The 23,120-nt window shown below is 37.3% G+C and overlaps 1 protein-coding gene across 1 annotated transcript in view; it reads left to right on the top strand.

The window, feature by feature from the left end:
* TRPC7 (transient receptor potential cation channel subfamily C member 7) overlaps window positions 1–23,120 on the top strand; it is a 248,500-nt gene that overhangs the window by 207,479 nt on the left and 17,901 nt on the right. The window contains exon 8 of the mRNA XM_027849142.1: window positions 15,049–15,244. Within this exon, the coding sequence (XP_027704943.1) occupies window positions 15,049–15,244 (196 nt within the window). The remainder of the gene's footprint in view (window positions 1–15,048; window positions 15,245–23,120) is intronic.

Below are 23,120 nucleotides of genomic sequence, written 5' to 3'. Positions count from 1 at the left end.
CACCCTAAAATTAAATCACCTCTCCTCAAAAGCCATTTTAAGGACACACCCCTCCCAACCCTTCCCCCCTCTTATTCCCAACCTCATAAGCTCTTCTTCTCTTTGAAGTTGGAATCCACCACCAATATCCACCTAAAAGGGAAGTGCTATTCATTCTCAATAAATGTAGATGAAATGAATACATGCATGCACACATACACAAACCACACCACATCCTAAATATTATGCTAGCATAGCTAGAAAACTACTGCAAGAAAAGTATTTTTCAGGGCAGCTAGGTGGCACAGTGGATAGACCACCAGCCCTGAAGTCAGGAGGACCTGAGTTCAAATCTGGCCTCAGACCAAACACTTGACACTTACTAGCTGTGTGACCCTGGGCAAGTCACTTAACCCCAACTGCCTAAGCAAAAAGAAATAAAAAAAAGAAAAGTATTTTTCTTCTGTTTTGTCCTATGCTTATCCATATGTTAAAAGGCTAAAATTAATCAATCAAGAAGCATTTACTGAGTACCTGCTATGAAGCAGGCACTGAACTAGAAACTGAGGATATGAATAGAGTGAATAAAATTGCCCCTGCTTCACTTGTATCTTTTTTGTTGTTGTTCAGTCATTTCAGTTGTGTCTGACTCTTTGTGATCCCTTTTAGGGTTTTCTTGGGAAAGATGCTGGAGTGGTTTGCAGTTTCCTTCTCCAGCTCCTTTTACAGATGAGGAAACTGAGGCAAACAGGATTTAAATAACTTGCCCAGGGTCATAACAGTTAGTAAGTGTCTGTAAATAAGTAAGTCAGCCCAGTGCTCTATCCATTACACTGCCCAGCTGCCCCATTTACATCCTAACTCTGCCGCTTAACTGACTACATGACCTTGGTCAAGTTCCTTCCCCTCTGTGGGTTTTAGATTCCTATCTGTAAAATAAGGAGGTTGGACCAGATGATTCCCTTCCAGCTTTAAGACCTATAGTCTGGTATTTTTTTTTAACATGTTGATTACTAAATCAGATTCATCAAATAACTGACTCAACCAATCATGTAGAAATCAGGCATTAAGCACACCTTCAATTTCCTTGGAGAGGTAGATGCCTATGGATGCAGAATATTGCATATCCTGTTGGGAGAAGTTGCCATGTAGCTTTGTTTGGCCTAACTAGCTTTGTTTGTTATGAAGGAATGTTCACTAGTTCAGAACCATGAAAACAAAAGGCAACAAATAAAATGTGAATTTTTTAAAATGAAATAATTTTAAAAGAAATTATTAAGATGATCCACCCAAAGCTTTGGTATACTCCTATAAAAATAGTCTGTGAATTTAAATGGAAAGTAACATCAAGAAAGACTAAGGAGCAGAGCCAAGATGGCAAAGTAAAAGTAGTGACTTACTTGAGCTCTCCCCCAAACGCCTCCAAATACCTGTAAAAAAAATGGCTCTAAACAAATTCTAGAGTGTGAAACAAATTTCCAGCCCAAGACAACCTAGGTGGTTGATGGGAAACGTCTGTTGTTCTGGGCTGGGAGAAGAACGCAGTTTAGCGTGGGACATGCAACCAAAGACCAGGCCTCAGCAAACCTGGAGCAGGCCTCGGGGGACTGAATCAAGGGGAGCTGTGGCAGCTTCCAGACTTCTCAAAACACAAACACCAAAGACAACTTAGAAGGTCAGTAGGAAAGGTCTATCGGACCTTGGTGAGAGAGGATCACAGTCTGGCCCTAGTCCCGGCATAGCCCCAGGGCGGCGGCTGCTTCTGGAGCTCTCAGTCCGCAGATGGAGGAGGAATCAAGTGGCTGATCAGAAGGGGTTTGTAAGATCTCTTTGCTGGTGCTGAGATAGGATTCTCTTGCTTTGCCCATGCTTGGATCTGAGTTGCAGTCATATGTGACGGTCCTGGGGAAAGGAGGAGCGTTGGTGTGGTGGAGCTTGTGGTGGTGGAGCTTGTGGTGGTGGTAGAGAGGTAATCATCCTCACAGTTCCAAGGCAGAAAAGAGTGCTTGTGGTCACTCATACACCAGAACACAGGCAAGGAAAGGAGTAAACACCTCACCTTTGATCACACCACCTTGGAAGAACTGAAAATGTATAGGTCCCTAGAAGTATCTCTGAAAACAGCTGCACAAAACCCCTGAAGCTTGGGACAGTACATTCTCCACACTGGAAGCAGACCCCCCCCCCCCCCCCGCCACCTTAACAAAGAGTTTATAACTCAAGTAATTGACTGGGATCATGAGCAAACTGTGCAAAAAAAGTCAAACCATAGAATTTTACTTCTGTGACAAGGATCAAAACATACAACCAGAAGAAGACAACAAAGTCAAAGTTTCTACATTCAAATCCTCCAAGAAAAATATGAATTGATCCCAGGACATGGAAGAGCTCAAAAAGGATTTTGAAAAGCAAGGAAGAGAAGTAGAGGAAAAACTTGGAAGAGAAATGAGGGTGATGCAAGAAAATCTTGAAAAAAACAAGTCAATAGATTGCTAAAGGAGACCCCCCCCAAAAAAAACTGAAGAAAATAATACCTTAAAAAATAGCCTAACACAAATGGCAAAAGAGGTCCAAAAAGCCAATGAGGAGAAGAATGTCTTAAGAAGCAGAATTGACCAAATGGAAAAGGAAGTCCAAAAGCTCTCTGAAGAAAATAAGTCCTTAAAAATTAAAATGGAGCAAATGGAAGCTGACTTTATGAGAAATCAAGACATTATAAAAGAAAACCAAAAGAATGAAAAAAAGAAGACAGTGTGAAATATCTCATTGGAAAAAAACAACTGACCTGGAAAATAGATCCAGGAGAGATAATTTAAAAATTATTGGACTATCTGAAAGCCATGATAAAAAAAAAAGCCTACTCATCATCTTTCAAGAAATTATCAAGGAAAACTGATCTGATATTCTTGAACCAGAGGGTAAAATAGAAATTGAAAGAATCCACCATTCACCTCCTGAAAGAGATCCCCAAAGGAAAACTCCTAGGAATATTAGAGCCAAATTCCAGAGTTTCCAGGTCAAGGAGAAAATATTGCAAGCAGCCAGAAAGAAACAATTCAAGTGTTGTGGAAACACAATCAGGATAACACAAGATTTAGCAACTTCTACATTAAGGGACTGGAAGGCTTGGAATATGATATTCCAGAGATCAAAGGAGTTAGGATTACAACCAAGAATCACGTACCCAGCAAAACAGAGTATAATCCTTCAGGGGAAAAAGTGGATATTCAGTGAAAAAGAGGCCTTTCAAGCATTCTTGATGAAAAGACCAGAGCTGTATAGAAAATTTGACTTTCAAATACAAGACTCAAGAGAAGCATGAAAAGGCAAACAGGAAAGAGAAATCATAAGGGACTTATTAAAGTTGAATTGTTTACATTCCTACATGGAAAGATGATATTTGTAACTCGTGAGATCTTTCTCAGTACTAGGGTAGTAGGAAGGAATATATATAGACAGAGGACCCTAAATGAGTTGAATATGAAGGGATAATGTCTAAAACAATAAAATTAAGGGGTGAGGTAGAATGGGGTAAATGATTTCACATAAAAGAGGGAAGAAAAAGCTTTTAAAGTGGAGGGGAAGAGGGGGAAGGTGAGAAGGAATGAATGAATCTTATTCTCATTGGATTTGGCTTAAGGAGGGAATAACACATACACTCAATTGGGTATGGAAATCTATCTTACCCTACAGGAAAATAGGGGGAAAGGGGATAAAAGAGGGAGGATGATAGAAGGGAGGGCAGATTGAGGGATGGGGCAATCAGAAGCAAACGCTTTTGAGGAGGGACAGGGTCAAAGGAGAGAATAGAATAAACGGGGATTGGGATAGGATGAAGGGAAATATAGCTAGTTTTTCACAACATTGCTATTGTGGAGGTGTTTTGCATGACCACATGTATAAACCATATCAAGTTGCTTGCCTTTTCAATGAGGGTGAGTGGGGAGGGAGGAAGGGAGAGAATTTGGAACCCAATATTTTTAAAACAAATGTTAAAAAAAATTTTACATGTAACCAGGAAATAAGATATAGAAATCTATCCTGACCTACAGGAAAATAGGAAGGGGAGGGGATAAAAGCAGGGGGAGTGATGGACGGAAGGACAGATCAGGGGAAGGGGTATACAGAATGCATGCCATCTTGGGGTGGGGGAGGGGAGAGATGGGGAGAAAATTTGGAACTCAAGATCTTGTGGAAGTGAATGTTGAAAACTAAAAATAAATTAACTTAAAAAAAAGTAACATCAAGAGATGAAAGGTGTATTTGACAAGGTTATTACCCAAACTGGAGAATCCCAACAAAAGTTAGTACTTTTTCTTTAGAACTGGAGCCTTCACTGACCAAAAGTCTCTTTTACATTTTGCCTCTGGAAAAAAAAAAGCTAACAAGGAGAAATATTGAAGCTTGCTGTGCAGGACTTAGAAAAAGGCCACTGGGAATGGAAAACTCCTGTAATATTTGGAGGAGAGAGCTATTTCTCCCAACTTAGACAGTATTTATGTAGCCAGTCTGGTAATTCAGGGAATCTTATAATTAGATTTGCCAGAAGGATCAAAGTTCCAGTTCAGAGGTCAACCCATAAGTTATAGAATAGAAACAGATTAAGCTTGTTTTATTAAAAATTACTCAGAAGGATAAAAACAAATAAAACAGAGCTAAGTTCCAAGAAAGGTTAGTAAAGGGAAATATGGGGATAAGGTCAACTGATTTCTCCCTTTTGATCAGACTTATAAGTAATACATAAGTGAGAGACAAGCACTTCATCAATGCTCTCTTACCAGAAAGCAAAATATTTAATGGCATAAGCTTTGGCCTAATTTAGATTTTTGAAGAAGATTGTCTAACTGAAGATACTGATTGTAAATCAATACAGACTGACAAAATATATAACATGGACCCAATGGGGGGGGTGGGAGAAATGTGTCACATCTGCATTCATTTATACTAATCCAAATTCAGGTGTGTTTATTTCCTGGTTATGATACTTGATTTCACTGTCAATTATAGTACTTTTTTTAAATTATGAATTTTTTTGTTAAGAAGTGAGGATTATCTGGAGGCTTATCTGTGGCAAATAGTTTGATCCTGGCCCAGTTTCTCCTACCATATGTCCCCATAGGCATAACTGGGATACTTTGCCCCAGACAACAAGATGGAAAGAAATGCTTCCTCCCAGCGATGGTATCCTAAACCAGTGCTTCTTAAACTGTGAGTGGTGACCCCATATTGGCAACAGTAAAAGGTTTCTGAACAGGTGACAACAAAAATCAATTCAAAATCAAAGGCAAAATGAATTTGAGTTATTTCTGGCAGCTCCTGCCTGTGTTGCATTGCAAAACTTCACTGCAGCCTTGGTTCTGGACACAAAGCATGTGCACCTTGCACTGCTCATGTCCTCAGGCCATGCTGCTGAACCACTAAAAGGGGTCAAGAATGGTAAAAGTTTGAGAAGCCCTACTGCAAACCACGCTCCTATAGCATACCACATCACCTAACCCACCAACCTATTCATTCACCTGGCCTTGGACTACACCTCCCAGAGTCACTTTTCCATGGCATATTTTCCCTTCCCCATGGCCAAGTTCTTCCTCCATCCTCTAGAATAGATTATCCTTTCCTCCAGAATTTGGGACTAGAACTTGCCTAACACAAAGGTTCATGCCGTTTTGTGCCATGCACCATATCAGGAGTCTGGTGAAGTCTGTGGACCTCTTCTCAGAATAATTTTCAAATAAGTGAAATAAATGCTAGATTTCAATTAAAGGTTTGAGAAGAGAAAGACATAACTTTTAGACCCTTTGAAATCTATCTATCCATAGGGCCTGTAAACCCCAGGTTAAGAACCTGAGGACTTCTCTCCTAGTATGACTCCATTTGAGACAGTTTGTCCTCTATTTCTACATCCACCTAGGGCAAATTCAGAAATAGAGAAACTCCTCATATCCACAATTGAGTTTGCTCAGAGAATCCAAACTCATGTTCATTTTTAGCCTGAGCATATGTGTATATGTAAGGCGGAAAATGTTTTGTAAAAGAAGAAAAAGATGTTGTATATTCTAAATATTAATTTTAAAAAAATTATTCAGAGATGTTGTATTATCTGTGTTAGTTTCCATCTACAACTGTACATGCTTGGAGACAGCCAAATAGCCAAATATAGTGGAGTGGAAAGAGGACTAGATTCAGAGGCAGAAGATCTGAGTTTGAATTCTGGTTCTTCTGTTTGTTACTTGTGTACCCTTGAATCACTTTACTTACCTCGGTTTTATTTTCTTAATTTTTAAAATACAAGGTGCCAGTTAGATGATCTCTAAATTCCTTTTCAGCTCCAAGTCAATAAATTCAGAGTAACTATAGGTAGGCAAATCAAACACACGCTCATGGGGCCCACAATACTTGAGGGCACAGAACCCAATTAAAATGTAATTGGGAAATACCTAACAAAATGAATAAAAATATAATTAAATATAGATACATTTTAAAACTAAGTCTATATATGATCTACAGGGATCCTTATATGTGGTTTAGTGGCCCCCATTTCTATTTCAGTTAGATATCACTGGTATAAATGATCTGTACATTGGATAAGGCATTAATTGCACCAGCCAACTGATACAGTGGACTTTGATTTTGAGCCCCTCTTATGCCACCTACCAACTGTAGGATCTTGGGCAAATAATTTTCCCTCAGAGCCACAATTTCCTCATCTGAAAAAGGAAGATAATAATGCTTATCCTATGTATTTTGTGGGCTTTTTAGTGAGTTTGTAAACGATAAGGCAAAATGCAAATGTGAAGTATTATTATTATCCCAACCTTGATGGTCCAGAAATGTGCCACATCTCCAATAATCTCCTCAAGGATAGCATCAGGTATATATCCTTCCAAATGTGACCCTGTTACCAATCACTAGCACTCACATACACACATATATTCATGCATACATGCATGTATGTATTGTGTGCTATGCATATATAGATAGATAAAATATATTGTATATAAATGTATAATATAAATATATTCAGAGGTGTACTGGAGCCATCTCAAATAAGACAGTTGTTAAATTTCCAGTATGAACATTTTCATCTCTAAAATTGGCAAATTATACAAGTCAGGGCTTGATTTGTTGTTTTTCTTGTTTGTCTAAACTTAAGAAAGTGATAGATAAAATGTTAATAAAACAGATTAAACTTAAAAGTATACCCTGCTTTTCAAAAAGCTGGTTTTTAAACATTCACAAGCACATCTCTGATACACACACACACACACACACACACACACACACACACTGGATAGAGCCCCAGACCTGGGGTCAAAAGGACTTGAGTTCAAATTCAGCCTCAGATACTTACTAGCTGTATAACCCTGGACAAGTCACTAAACCTATATGTTTGCTTCAATTCCTCATTTGTAAAACAAGCTGAAGAAGGAAATGACAAGCTACCATCTTTACCAAGAAAACCCCAAATGGGGATATGGAGAGTCAGACAAGACTGAAATGACTCAACAACAACATATAGCTATAGATATAGAGAAAGATATACATATGCATGTGTATGTGTATATGTGTGTAAGTATGTGTGTATTGTGGTGACAAGACCCCTAACATCTGGAAAAAAATTGAAAACACTATATCTTTTACCTGGATGTTTAACTGCATGACTGCCATAGCGGACTCTTTGGAAACAAAAGGATGACTGATTTTTTTGTTGTAGTTTTCATATACACGTTTGTGTACCAATGAGGCACCTTTGTCTCAGGCATTTTCGGTATTCCATATCCCTTTGTTCATAGCTGTGATTGGCCAGCTTCCTCTACACTTTCTTGAGGAGGGTTATTTGTTCAAATACACACCTGATTAGGGCTAATTAGCAGAATTGTGCTCCACTTCCTCTATTATCCCCATCCCCCCAAATTTACTTTGGCTGAAGACTAAAATATACATATATACATACATATATTTACATATATATTCAATTGTCTTACTTCCAATTAACAAATGCATGAATTCTCAGTTCAAAATTTCCCATTTCAGCTTCAAAGTCCACAGATATACAGGAAATGAGCCAAACAGCTCTCTCTATTCGCTAAGAAGGATAACTGAATTGGCCTCAGTTTGCTGAAAACCCATAAACTAAAAGACCTAATATCTCTAATCTAACAGTAGTCATGCAGTCAAAAATCCAGGTGACGGAGTATCTTTCTATTTTCTTCCAGATATTAGGGGTCTTGTTGCCACAACTGATCTTGGTAACACTGCTACTAATAGTGTAAGACTGGCTTGTGTATTAATTGTTAAGTTCTATATTTTATGTGTAGGAAAGCTGATGGATGGTCTCAAAATAGTAACGGAATTGTTCTCTTATCACAGTTTCTTGTTGTCTGCCCAGCACAAGGTACAGTAATAAGATCACAGGACCACAGATCTAATGCAAAGGAATTTGAGAGGACATCTAGTCCTCATAACAGAGACAGACAAACACAGAAAGACTGTGTGTCAGGCACTGTGATAAGAGCTGGGAATATAAATAAAAAGTGATTTTTTAAGTCCCTATCCTCAAGGAACTCATTCTAATGGGAGAAGATAAAATGTAAAGAGAGCTGAAGAGAAGTGGGAGCAAGGGGAGTGGGAAGATGGTACCTGCTGGGACAAGATGGAAAAAAGAAAGAATAAACTGAGGCCTATGGAAATTAAGTGACTTGCCCAATATAATTATGCCCAATATACCAATGCCCTGTATACCAAGGGAGTCAGAGGAGGTTTTGCAAACTGCTGCATTGGGATATTGGAGATGAGCCAAATCCAGTACTTCAATATTTGATAATCTAGTTTGTGTGGGATGACTGGAGTATAAAGCTTGACTGTCTATTTGCCAGAGCTCCATTTCACTTTTTGCTATGTAGCCTAGCAAGGGAGAAAGGCTCCAAAGCAAGAGTCCTTAACCTGGGTGGAGTTCATGAACTTGATAACTTCATATTTTGATTACCTGTATTTCAATAATATTATTTTCCTTTAAAATATTATGTTTTTTATTTTATTTCATGCATTTAAAAACATTATCCTGGGAAGGAGTCTATAGACTGACTTCACCAGACTGTCAAAGGGTTCCATGACACACAAAAATAATTAAGAATACCTGGTGTGAGGGTTGACTGAACAAATGATATGCCATAAACTAACTTCCATATCCACAGATTCATTTTAAAATGGTACATTAATTACAGCAGAATAAAATTATGTGACAGTCAGAAGTTAAGATACATGAGATAAGTCAAGTAGATGCAGCCTTCCAAATGTTTCATTCTTTTATAGTGTTCTTAGGAAGTTGTATATATTGTAATTTCAGAGTATATAAGCTATCAGCTAGAATAAATATCAACAGTCTAAGTAACTAGTCTGAGATGCATTTTCAATTTAATTCATTTCAAGAAACATTTGTTGAGTACCTACTATGTGCAAGGCATTGGAGATACGAAGACAAAAACAAGGCAATCACTGCCCTGAATAAGTTTGCATTCTGCTGAGGTTTACTATATGTACACAGATAAATATACACAAAATATTTATGAAATAAACACAAAGTTATTTGAAGACAGAGAGAATAAGAACATCTGACAACAGTAGAGGTAAGGGATCATCAGGAAAACCTCATATAGAAAGTGGCATGGGATCTGTACTTTGAAGGAAGCTAGGGATCCTAAAAGGCAAGAGGTGAATAGGCAATGCATTAAAGACAAGAGGCACAGCCTGTGCAAAGACACAGAGGGGAGATGGAATGTCCTGTATGGGGAAAAAAAGTTTTTAGGCCAGTTTGACTGGAAGGAAGAGTGCAAGATATAGTAATGTGAAATGACTGGAAAGTTAGACAGGAACCAGACTGTGAATGGTTTTAAGTTCAAGACTCTATTTCATCCTAGAGACAAGAGAAAGCCACTAAAAATTTTTGAATGGTAGAGTGACATGGTTAGATTTATGTTTCAAGAATATTAAACATTCATATGTAACAGAGACAAGTTAGAAGCATTTCCAATAGATCGGGGGTGAAACAAGGATGTCCATTATCACCACTGTTATTCGATACAGTAATAGAAATGTTAGCTTTAGCAACAAAAGAAGAAAAAGAAATTGAAGAAATTAGAATAGACAAAGAAGAAACAAAGCTATCACTCTTTGCAGATGACATGATGATATACTTTGAGAATCCTAGAGAATTAAGTAAAAAACTATTTGAAATAATAAACAACTTTAGCAAAGTTGCAGGATATAAAATAAACCAACATAAGTCATTGGCATTTCTGTATATTAAGCTAACTGAAGAAAACAATTCACTAAAAATTAGAATTGGGCAATTGGAAGTTAGTGACTCTATGAGACATCAAAAATCAGTAAAACAAAATCAAAAGAATGAAAAAATTGAAGAAAATGTAAAATTCCTCATTGGAAAAACAACTGACCTGGAAAATAGATCCAGGAGAGATAATTTAAGAATTATTGGTCTATCTGAAAGCCATAATGAAAAAAAAAGAACCTGGACAGCATCTTCCAAGAAATGATCAAGGAAAACTGCCCTGGGGTTGTAGAACCAGAGGGTAAAATAGTCATCAAAAGAATCCCCCTATCACCTCCTGAAAGAGGTCCTAAATTGAAAATGCCAAGGAATATTATAGCCAAATTCCAGAATTATCAGGTCGAGGGGAAAATAGTGCAAGTAACCAGAAAGAAACAATTCAAATATCATGGAACAGTCAGGATTACACAGGACCTTGCAGCTTCTACATTAAAAGATCAGAGGACCTGGAATATGATTTTCCAGAAGGCAAAGGAGCTTGGATTACAACCAAGGTCAACTATCTAGCAAAATTGAGCATAATCTAGGGGACTTCCAGACCTTCCTGATGAAAATACCAGAGCTCAATGGAAAATTTGCTCTTCAAATATAAGACTCAAGAGAGGCATAAAAAGGTAAACAAGAAGGGAGAAAAACATGTTATTAATAAGGGCAAAGTGTTTAGCTCCTTACATGAGAAGATGATACTTGTAACTCTTGAGAACTGTATCTTTATTACAACATTTGGAAGAGATATACATAGACAGAGGGTATGGATATAAATTGACTTTGATGTGATGATAAAAAACCTAATTAAGGATGAAAAGGGATTATAATGGGAGAAGAGGAAAGGAGGAGGCAGAAAAGGGTAAATTACATCACATGAAGAGATACAAAGACTTGATATGGTAGAGGGAAAGAAGGGAGGGGTATGATCATCATTTGAATTTTACTCTCATTGGATTTGGCTCAAGGAGGGAATAATATACTCAGTTAGGTATAGAAAACTAGCTTGCCCCATAGAGAGTAGGAAGGAAAAGAGGAAAGAAAAGGGAAGGGGGCAAGAGAGGAGGATAGAAGAGAGGGAAGAAGTAGTAAAAGAGAGGAGAACAATAAGGGAGGGGAGCTGATAGAAGGGAGGGAAGATTAAGCGAGGCAGTGGTCAAAAAGAAAACTCAGATGAGGAGGGAAAGGTAGAAAGGAGAAAGAAAAGCATAAATAGGGGGATTAGGATGACACAAAGACACAGATAGTAATCATAACTGTGAATGTGAATGGGATGAACTCCCCAATAAAATAGAAGAGGATAGCAGAATGGATTAAAGAACCATAATCCTACAATTTGTTGTTTACAAGAAACACATATGAGACAGAGAAATACATACAGCACAAAAGTAAAAGGCTGGAGTAGACTATATTATGCTTCAGTTGAAGTAAAAAAAAAAAGCAGGGTTAGCATTCCTGATCTCAGACAAAGTAAAAGTAAAAATAGATCTAATTAAAAGAGATAAGAAAGGAAACTACATCCTGCTAAAAGGCACCATAGACAATGAAGTAATATCATTACTAAACATATATGCACCAAGTGGTATAGCATCCAAATACTTACAGGAAGAAATAGACAGCAAAAGTGCACTGGGGGGGGGGGGACCTCAGCCTCCCCCTGTCAGAACTAGATAAATTTAACCACAAAATAAACAAGAAAGAAGTTGAGGAGGTGAATAGAATTTTAGAAAAGTTAGATATGGTAGACCTCTGGAGAAAACTGAATGGAGATAGAAAGGAATATAGCTTTTTGTCAGTGGTACATGGCACCTACGCCAAAATTGACCACCTAGCAGTGTATACAAACCTCACAATCCAATGCAGAAAAGCAGAAATATTGAATACATCCTTTTCAGACTATGATGCAATAAAAATTATATGTAATAAATGGCCATGGAAAGATAGACTAAAAATTAACTGGAAACTAAATAATCTAATCCTAAAGAGTGAGTGGGTCAAACAAGAAATCATAGAAACAATCAATAATTTCATACAAGAGAATGACAATAATGAGATAACAAACCAAAATTTATGAGATGCAGCAAAAGTTGTTCTAAGGGGAAGTTTTATATCTTTAAATGCTTACATGAATAGAACATAAAAAGAGGAGATCATTGAATTGGGCATGCAACTAAAAAAAAATTAGAAAAAGAACAAATTTAAAATCCTCAATTAAATACCAAAGTAGAAATACTGAAAACCAAAGAAGAGATAAATAAAATTGAAATTAAGAAAACTATTGAACTAATAAATAAAACTAAGAGTTGGTTTTATGGAGAAAAAAACCAATACAATAGATAAACCTTTGGTTAATTTGATTTTAAAAAAAAAGAAAGAAAAAAAACAAATTACCAGTATCAAAAATGAAAGGGTGAATTCGCCACCAATGAAGAGGAAATTAAAATTATTAGGAACTATTTTGCCCAACTGTATGCCAATAAATTTGATGAGCTTAGTGAAATGGATAAATATTTACAAAAGTAAAATATATAAATAACCCCATCTCAGAAAAAGAAATTGAACAAGCCATCAATGAACTCCCTAGGAAAAAATCTCCTGGGCTGAATGGATTTACAAGCAAATTCTATCAAACATTTAAAGAACAATTAATTCCAATATTATATAGACTATTTGGGAAAATAGGCAAAGAAGGAGTCCTACCAAATTCTTTTTATGATACAAATATGGTACTGATACCTAAACTGAGAAAAGTCAAAACAGAGAAAGAAAATTATGGACTAATTTCCCTAATGAATATATATGTAAAAATTTTGAATAAAATATTAGGGAAAAGATGACAGCAACTTATCATAAGAATGATACACTATGACCAGATAGGATTTATACCAGGAACAGAAGGCTGGTTCAATAGTAGGAAAACTATCAGTATAATTGGTCATATCAACAACAAAACTAACAGAAACTATACAATTATCTCAATAGATGCAGAAAAAGCTTTTGACAAAATGCAACACCCATTCCTATTAAAAACACTAAAGGACATAGGAATAAATGGAGCCTTCTTTAAAATGATAAGTAGCATCTACCTAAAACCATCAGCAATCATTATATGTAATGGGGATAAGCTAGAAGCATTTCCAATAAGATCAGGGGTACTTGAAACAATAAACAACTTTAGCAAAATTGCAGGATATGAAATAAAACCACATAAATCATCAGCATTTCTGTATGTTACTAACAAAGCCCAACAGCAAGAGATAAAAAGAGAAATTCCATTTAAAGTTACTGTAGACATAATAAAATATTTGGGAGTCTACCTGCCAAAACAAATCCAGGAACTATATGAACACAATTACAAAACACTTTTCACACAAATAAAGTCAGATCTAAATAACTAGAAAAACATCAGTTGCTCATGGGCATGCCAAGCTAATATAATAAAAATGATAATTCTTCCAAAATTAATTTACTTATTCAGTGACATACCAATCAAACTACCAAAAATTATTTTATAGAACTAGAAAAAATAATATCAAAATTCACCTGGAAGAACAAAAAGTCTAGACTGTCAAAGGAACTAATGAAAAGAAATGCAAGGGAAGGTGGCCTAGTTGTACCAGATCTTAAACTGTATTATAAAGCAGCAATCATCAAAACTACTTGGTTCTGGCTAATAAATAGAGTGGTGGATCAGTGGAATAGGTTAATTACACAAGACATAGTAGTCAATGACTATAGTAATCTCCTATTTGATAAACCCAAAGATCCCAACTTCTGGGATAAGAATTCACCATTTGACAAAAACTGCTGGGAAAACTTGAAAATAATATGGCAGAAACTGAACATAGACAGACATCTTGCACCCTATACCAAAATAATACTAATGCATTGTTGGTGGAATTGTGAATTGATCCAACCATTCTGGAAAGTAATTTGGAACTATACCCAAAGGGCTATAAAAATATGCCTACATTTTGACTGAGCAATACTACTTCTAGGTCTATATCCCAAAGAGATCATAAAAAGGGGAAAAGGACCCACATGCACAAAAATATTTATAGTAGCTCTTTTTGTGGTGGCCAAGAATTGGAAATTGAAGGGATGCCCATCAACTGGGGAATAGCTGAACAAGTTGTGGTATATGAATGTAATGGAATACTATTTTTCCATAAAAAATGAAGAGCAAGCAGACTTCAGAAAAACCTGGAAAATATTGTACACAGTAACAACCACAATGTGCAATGACTAATTTTGATAGACTTATCCCTTCTCAGAAATGCAAAGATCTAAAACGACTCCAAAAGACTCATGATGGAAAATGCTATCCACATCCAAAAAAAAGAACTATGGAGTCTGAATGCTGATCAAAGCATATTATTTGCTCTCTCTCCACCTTTTTTTTTCTTTTTTTTTTTTGTTTGTTTCTTCTTTCTCATGATTTCTCCCATTGGTTCTACTTCTTCTTTACAACATGACTAATATGAAAATAGGTTTAATATGAATGTATATGTAGAACCTATATCAAATTGCACACCATCTTGGGGTGGGAGGAGGGGAGAGACAGGGAGAAAATTTGGAACTTAAAATCTTATGGAAGTGAATTTTTAAAACTAAAAACAAATATTTTTAAAAAAAAATAATATTAAACAGTCTACTTATAATACCAACATTCCTTTTTTAAAAAAATATGCATTGTTAGTGAAACTTTGTGAAAGAGTGGTTTCTTTTGCTTATAGGGTAGAAGAAAGTTTTAAAACATTATTCTGGTCAATATTTGGCTTATCTGAAGTGACCTCGGTGGTGCTGAAGTACAATCACAAGTTCATTGAGAACATTGGCTATGTGCTCTACGGTGTCTATAATGTTACCATGGTGGTCGTGCTTCTCAATATGTTAATAGCCATGATCAACAACTCATATCAGGAAATTGAGGTAAGCCTAGTTAACTGAATTTGCTATCCTTCCTCACTCCCCACCCCCCAAATTTAATTTATGTGTCTGTCTTAGGAAAAGAAAATGATATTAGCACACTTCCTTCTCTATTGGCCTCAGTAGAGAAAAAATAGAAATCATAAATATAGAGACTTGCTTTCCTTAGACACCCATCCTCTTAGATGAATTATTAATATTGAAATTTGTCCTTTGATGGATCCCTTTGATCAAGCCAGAACCCAAGTCTTTCTTGGATTTTAAGACTTCACTATGTGGATTTCTTGTCCATGTGCTTCTAAATGGAAAAAAAAACATTTCTGATGATAACCAGGGTGAGGTCTATGTTAGAAGTACTTTCCATGCCTTCTATAAATTATCCAGAGAGGGATGACTTTTCTAGATACACTGATAATTTCTCTATAGACTTTGACCATCCATACAATGCCAAGATAACTACAGGAAGCCCCCCTGGGACATTCAATGGAATTCCTGCGGAGGATTATGTAAGACAGACAAGAGTTACAAGGATAGAGGAAGCATGGATGGGTTAGAGGGAGTAATCAGTCAATGAGATTCTAGACCTATTGAAATAATGAATGACTTTTGATTTGATTCTTAAATTATAATTGGTTCTATTTGGACATAAATATGTGCACTGAATGTATATCGCCACAGTATGTTAAACTGGAAAAAAAATAACTATCATGTCTGATTCTACCATGGGCCTGATAGCCCATCCATTCAGCAACAACATAGATGAGCAAATTATTATGGTAATTTTCCCTCAAACACCAAAAACAAACCATATATACAATGATGAGGAACTCACAGTGTACTCTCCTTATAGAAGTCATGGGCAAGTCATTTCATATATCTGAACCTCAGTTTACTCAGTTATAAAATAAAACCAAGAAAATACCTCCTACAATGGTACCCTGCCTTGCAAAGTTATCATTGTAAGCTTTAAAACATTATGGAAAGGGGAGATGTAACACAGTAGGACTGTAAGCATGACTATATTAGTTCATCTCTGGATTTGAGAGAGAAAGACATTTTTTCATAGGGACTAACTTAATTATCCTATCTTAAAGTAAAAGCAAAAGGCATTTGCCAGCCAGTGACACAATATTTTTGGCCCCATTTCTCATTATTCTAGATGATACTATAGAACAGAGAAAGTCCAACTAGGAGCTCCCCAACTCTGCAGAACCGCAGACTGACCATGAGTGGATATAAACAAACAACTTAGGAATATTTTACAAACAAATCACAGAATCTTAGTGTTGTAAGGTGCTTCACAGACCATTTAGTTCAATCCATTACTAAAAATGAAACTCTGTAAGAAATGAGAAGAAATAAACCCTGTATGTGTACATATTAACTTTGTTTGAAGACCTTTAACAAGGAAGAAATCATTCCCTTGGGACAAGGCACCAAATTCCACTTTTAGTCACCTCTAGTGGTTAGAAAGTTAATCTTTCCATTAACCCTAAATATAATTCTCTGCAACTTCTACTCATTGAACCTGGCTCTGCCTTCTGGGACCAGCCAGAACAATTCTAATCCTTCTCCCATATAACGTCCCTCCCAATACTTGAAGACAGCTGTCATGCCTCCCTCCCTTTTCCAGACTAAACACCGTTAGTTTTTTCAACTGACTTTCATGTGTCTAGATCTCAAGGTCTTTGACATCTCAGATACCCTCTTCTAAATGCCCTTTTCACCAGTTGTGAGTAAGAAAATCCTATACATACCAGTGAAAAGTAAGCCAGATAAGAATGTAAATCTAGATTGGTATAGTTTCTTTAGTGCTTACACTTATGGATTCACCATTCACTCTGGATATTTCTGTCAATGAGTCCTCTTTTCTCCCTTTGGGAGAAGTGTCGAGACTGACCATCCAACATCAAATATACATTTAGAATTGGATCATGGAATAATGGGTTTGTAGCTTGAAGGAACCTTAGAAGCCATCAAATCCATCCCCCTCATGTTACAAATGAGGAAACTGAGACATGGAGAGATTAAGTACTTTGTCCAGGATTACCCAGCTAGTCAGTGTCTAAGGGGAGATTCAAACCCAGGTCATCCTGACACTAAGTCCAGTGGCCTAGACATTATACCATACTATGTCTCTTGTAAATATAGAGATGAGGACCAGACCTGTGAATTCACTGATATAGGGTCATCCCAGCTGAGTAAACTTCTTCCATCAATGCCCTTTAGTACCTTCTCTTTTAATGATCATGAAATTATTTAGTAGCATGTACTAGTTACACAATATCTATAAAACATTAATAATTCACATTTCTATAGGGCTGTAGAACATTTACTGTGAGAGGCAGATGGCACAATTATTATTCCTGTTATACTGACGAGGAAACAGTCTCAGAGAAAGGAAGAGACCTATACACCCCCATGATCACAAAGCTAACAAGGGGGAAGAGCCAGTGCCTGAGCACACATTCCAACTCTCTTTCCATTATGTTATACTTTACCTTAGTCATGGAATATTCCTCATACGTGGATAATAAGATGATAGATTTGAAGTTGAAGGAGACCCACAGGTCAACTAGTCCAGCTCCCTCATTTTACAAATGAGGAAACTGAGACCCAGGGCAGTAAAATGACTAGTCCAATGTCAGCAATATTTCCCCTCCATCATATTGTCATTTATGTAGTTAATGAGTTCTCCAAAGCAAACCAAACTTGCCTAATTCCCTCAAAAACTAAATGTCAGCTGTTCACTTCCTCTTGAGTGTCACTGTCCTTGAGTTAGTGTCTCTGCCAGAATTAATCATGATGGTTTGCTGAGAGAGGAGCAAATTGTGTTGTGTACATGATGTGTCCATGTGAGCACAAATGAACACAGATAATTATTTGCAATATTGGGTAATTTTAAAAAATTACAAAAAAGAAGTGTTATCAGGAAAGGGACAGATTAAAAATGAAGAGCTCTAAGTTATAGTCTCGTTTAGCCACTTGGTCATCTGTGTACTTTAGTAGTGACCCAGTCTGTTAAATTACAAACTCCTGGAGAGCAAGGACTATTTTTTTCTTCTTTTTATATAACCAGGGCTTAGTATTGTGCCTGGCATATAGTAGGGGCCTAATAAATGTTTACTGAATTTAATCAAATTCAACTTAACACCTCTGGACCTCAGTTTCCTTCTATGTAGAAAGAGGATATTTCCCTAATAATAATAATTCATATTTCTCTGGTACTTTAATGTTTATAAAATACATTCTTCATGGCAACCCACTAAGATGGGTAGTACAAATTTTACATTTTATAGATGAGGAAACTGAGGTTCAGAAAAGTGAAGTGGGAAGACACATGAAATACTTTCTCCATGTGCCACAGTGGGCAATATCTATAGTGTTTTTCACACCAAGGGTAATAGCAGTGTCCCCCAAAATCACCAGACCTGCTTTCAGCCCAGCCGCTACAGCCAGCTTTGAAGAACAGCTTCCTCATACTCATCAGCAATAATTGCTGCCCAACTGCCACCAAGGGGTAGAGGGGCACGAGAGGTCTGGGAATGACAGCACCCCCATCACCACAACCCCACTGCAGCCCATGCTTCTTGCCCAGCTTTCATGGTCATCATTTGGGGAAGCAAGTCACTCCAATGGAGAAGGAGCCAGACATCCCCTCCAATTGACAACCAGCTGCTACTCACAGGACATAGAAGCTTGTCTAGTTGAAGCAGTAAAGTAACCTGAGGGAGAGATAGGAGACAGCATGTGCCTGTCAGGTCAAACCACCATCCCTACCTTGACCACCACCAGTGGTCACCATCACTCAGACCACAATGGACACAGTCCACAACCCTGAGCCCTGAGCCTTTGGAATAGCAGTGTTTTTAGCTCAATGTCCATAGCAATTATCCTCAGAAGCAACTCTTGTGGAGATGCAGCCTAGCAGCACCTACAGGCATTACAGACATGTTTTTGCAGAATCCCCCCAAAAAATATCACCAAAGTTTTTGGCATTGTCAAATGACTCAGCATCAGAAAATTACATTTTTAACAGTGGAAACTGCATTTAAAAAGAGGTATTTCCATCTGCTTTGCCAGCATACCCTAAGAATTGCAGGACCTTTCCGGAAAACTAAAACATTTCACACATGTTGTCTCATTTTGAGAATGTGAACTCTTTGAGAACTTTGACTGTCTTAGTTTTTTTTTTTTTTACTTGTATCCCCAGTCCTTTACACACAGTAAGTGTTAAATAAATGCTTTATTCATCCATTCACTCACCAGGCATAAGACTTGGAGAAGCTACGCAGGATGCTATATTATGCAAGCCACCAGGTGGCACTTTAAGCTTAATAGTCAGCAATACTTCCAGAATCTCCCAACCTCTATAAACTTCCTCTTGCTTCAAGATTCATTTTTATATCTGGCAATATGGATTAATTTCCAGGAAAAAAATTATAACTCCCTTTGATGCATCTGCTCCTCACCTATGGAGTCTCCAGACTTACTTCCTTTTTTGACATAACTACAAAGAAATTACTATCAGCCTATAAGCTAAATGCATTTGCTAAAGAGAAATTCAAAGTAAATTCCAAAAGTATTAAAAAGCAAAGCCGCTAAGTGATAAAGTTTGGTAATGTTTGAATTTCCAATTCCTCTCACCTTGTCTTTTACATGTGATTCACTTTGTTCTTATAGTAGGTACACACATATCCAAAGACTGTTTACCAAGCATTATCCATCTCAAAAATCAAAGGGGGTAGAAACTTCATCACACATTAGAAAACTAATAGTCATCTTATGCTTCCAGTGGTTATCATCTATACCAATGCTGACTATCTGCCTGGCAAATATGGCATCTTGGCTTAGTATCCTGGGTTTCCTTAGGGAAATCCATCCCACCCTACCTCCATGTGAGGCTCCTTCAGGCAGTCTCTTTTTTGTCTCTTCACTCAGCATATAAGCAACAGAAACTTGAGATAAAGGGGAGTGGGGGAAAACAGAGACTGAGAGACAGACAGAGCCCCAAAGCCTTATGTCTGGCTCTTCACAAAGACTCACCATGCATGGTCCAGCATAGAAGCTCATGCCTGTAGTCTCTGCTATGAGAGAAACTAAGGACTGTGGATTACTTGAGCTCCAGGATTCTGAACTTCAGAGGAAAGATCTGTCTCACTTGGGCAAAAGGGGAGCATAGTCTAGCACAAATGGTGTCTGGGCAAACCAATGGGATACTCTTACTTAGAATATAGATCAGCAACTGAGGTCCCTTAGTACTGGCTCAACATGCTAGTGGCATGTCAGACCAGCTGTGAGGCCTCCAGAACCAGCACAGAAGGCAAATTGCCAGCCCTAGAGCCTTAGGCATGACTAAGCTAGGATACTCCAGAGCAGAGGGCAAGCCATAAGCACCTGAGGCCTGGCATGGAAAGCAAGGAACCAGGACCCTAGCCCCCAGCACAAGAAACTTAGAATAGTGGCCCCTGTGCCCCAAAAGAAGAACTCAATTTTTTAAAATGAGCAAAAAAACAAAAAGAACCATGACCATAGAAAGCTCCTATGGTGACAGGGAAGATCAAAACACAAACTCAGAAAAGGACAACAATGTCAAAATGCCTACATGTGAAGCCTCAAAGGGGAATATGAATTGGTCTCAAGCCCAGAAACTTCCTCTTGGAAGAGCTCAAAAAGGATTTTAAAAATCAAGAAAGAGAGATAGAAGAAAATTGGAAAAAGAAATGAGGGTTATGTAGGAGAATTATGAAAAAAAGAGTCAACAGCTAGAAAGGGAAGAACAAGAGTTGACTGAAGAAAACAACTCCTTAAAAACTAGACTTGGTGAAATGGGAAAAAAATCCACTGAAGAAAAAACTGGACAAATGGAAAAGGAGGTACAAAAGTGAATTGAAGAAAAAATTCCTTAAAAATTAGAATTGGGCAAGAGGAAGCTAATGACTCTATGAGACATCAAGAATCAGTCAAACAAAATCAAAAGAATGAAAAAGTAGAAGAAAATGTAAAATACCTTATTGGAAAAACAACTGATCCAGAAAATAGATGCAGGAGAGATAATTTAAGAATTACTGGACTACCTGAAAACCATGATCAAAAACAGAGCCTGAATACCATCTTTGAAGACATCATCAAGGAAAACTGCCCTGATATCCTAGAACCAGGGAGTAAAATAATAATTGAAAGAATGACCAATCTCTTCCTGAAAGAGATCCCAAAATGAAATCTCCAAAGAATATTGTAGCCAAATTCCCAAATTATCAGATCAAAGAGAAAATATTGCAAGTAGCCAGAAAGAAATAATTCAAATATGAAAGAGCCAGAGTCCTATTTACACAGGACTTAGCAGCTTCTACATTAAAGGACTGAAGGGCTTGAAGTATGATATTCTGGAAGCAAAGGAGCTTGGATTACAACCATGAGTCAATTATCCAGCAAAACTGAGCATAATCTTTCAAGGGGGGAAATAGACATTCAATGAAATAGGGAACTTTCAAACCTTACATCTTGTTAAAAAGGTATCATAGAGGCCTTTGGCAGGCCAGAGCCAAGATGGTGGAGTAAAAATAAGGACTTTCTTGAGTTCTTCCTCAAATCCCTCCAAATACCTCTAAAAAAATTGACTCTAAACAAATTCTAAAGCATCAGAACCCACAAAAAGACAGAGTGAAACAAATTTCCAGCCCAAGACTACCTGGAAGGTTGACAGGAAAGGTCTGTTGTACCAGGCTAGAAGAGGACCATAGTCCAGCAAAAGCTCACCAACACAGACAAAGCAAGCCTCAGGGGACTGAATTGCAGGCAGCCATGGTAGTTTCCAGATTTCTCAACCCATAAATGACAAAGACAACTTAGAAGGTCAGTAGGGAAGGTCTGTCAGACCTGGGAGAGAGGAGAGAATTCCAGCCTTGACTCTAGAACAGCCCTGGGGCAGCAGTGATGACAGTGGCTGCTTTCAAGGTTCTCAGCCCACAGATGATAAGGGGATCAAACAACTGATCAGAAGATTACAGGGGTCTCTGTAATCTGTAAAGTGGTCCAGGCCTCTCTCTGAGGCAGGATTCTGTTGCTTTGCCCATACTTGGATCTGGGTCTCCGTCCTGGGGCCAGGATGAGCACTGACATAGCAGAGCTTGTGGCAGCAGTGGAGAAGGAAACCCTCTTCACAGTTCCAGGGCAGAAAAGAGTGCTTGTGGTCACTCATAGACCACAGCACAGGCCAGGAGAGGAATAAACACCTCTTCTTAGATCATACCACCTTGGAAGAACTAAAAACTTACAGGTCCCTAGAAGTATCTCTGAAAACAGCTGCACAAAACAATAAGACCAGTGGTGAAACAAGGATGCCCATTATTATCACTATTATTCAATACTGTACTAGACATGCCAGCTTTAGCAACAAAAGAAGAAAAAGAAATTGAAGGAATTAGAATAGGCAATGAGAAAATAAAACTATAACTCTTTCCAGATGATATGATGGTATACTTAGAGAATCCTAGAGAATCAACTAAAAAACTACTTGAAACAATTAACAAATTTAGCAAAGTTGCAGGATATAAAATAAGCACACATAAATCATCAGCATTTCTATATATTACCAACAAAGTCCAGTAGCAAGAGACAGAAAGAGAAATTTCATTTACAGTTACTGTAGACAATATAAAATATTTGTGAGTCTACCTGCCAAGACAAACCCAGGAACTATATGAACACAATTACAAAACACTTTTCACACAAATAAAATCACATCTAAACCATTGAAAAAATATCAATTGTTCATGGATAGGCTGGGCTAATATAACAAAAATGACAATTCTAACTAAATTAATTTACTTATTCAGTGCCATAACAATCAAATTACCAAAAATCATTTTATAGAGCT

The sequence above is a fragment of the Vombatus ursinus genome, unplaced genomic scaffold, assembly GCF_900497805.2.
Source record: "Vombatus ursinus unplaced genomic scaffold, bare-nosed wombat genome assembly UNPS02007284.1, whole genome shotgun sequence".
Classification (NCBI taxonomy): domain Eukaryota; kingdom Metazoa; phylum Chordata; class Mammalia; order Diprotodontia; family Vombatidae; genus Vombatus; species Vombatus ursinus.
Note: the sequence above shows the minus strand (reverse complement) of the source record. Positions and strands in the feature narration are given on the sequence as shown.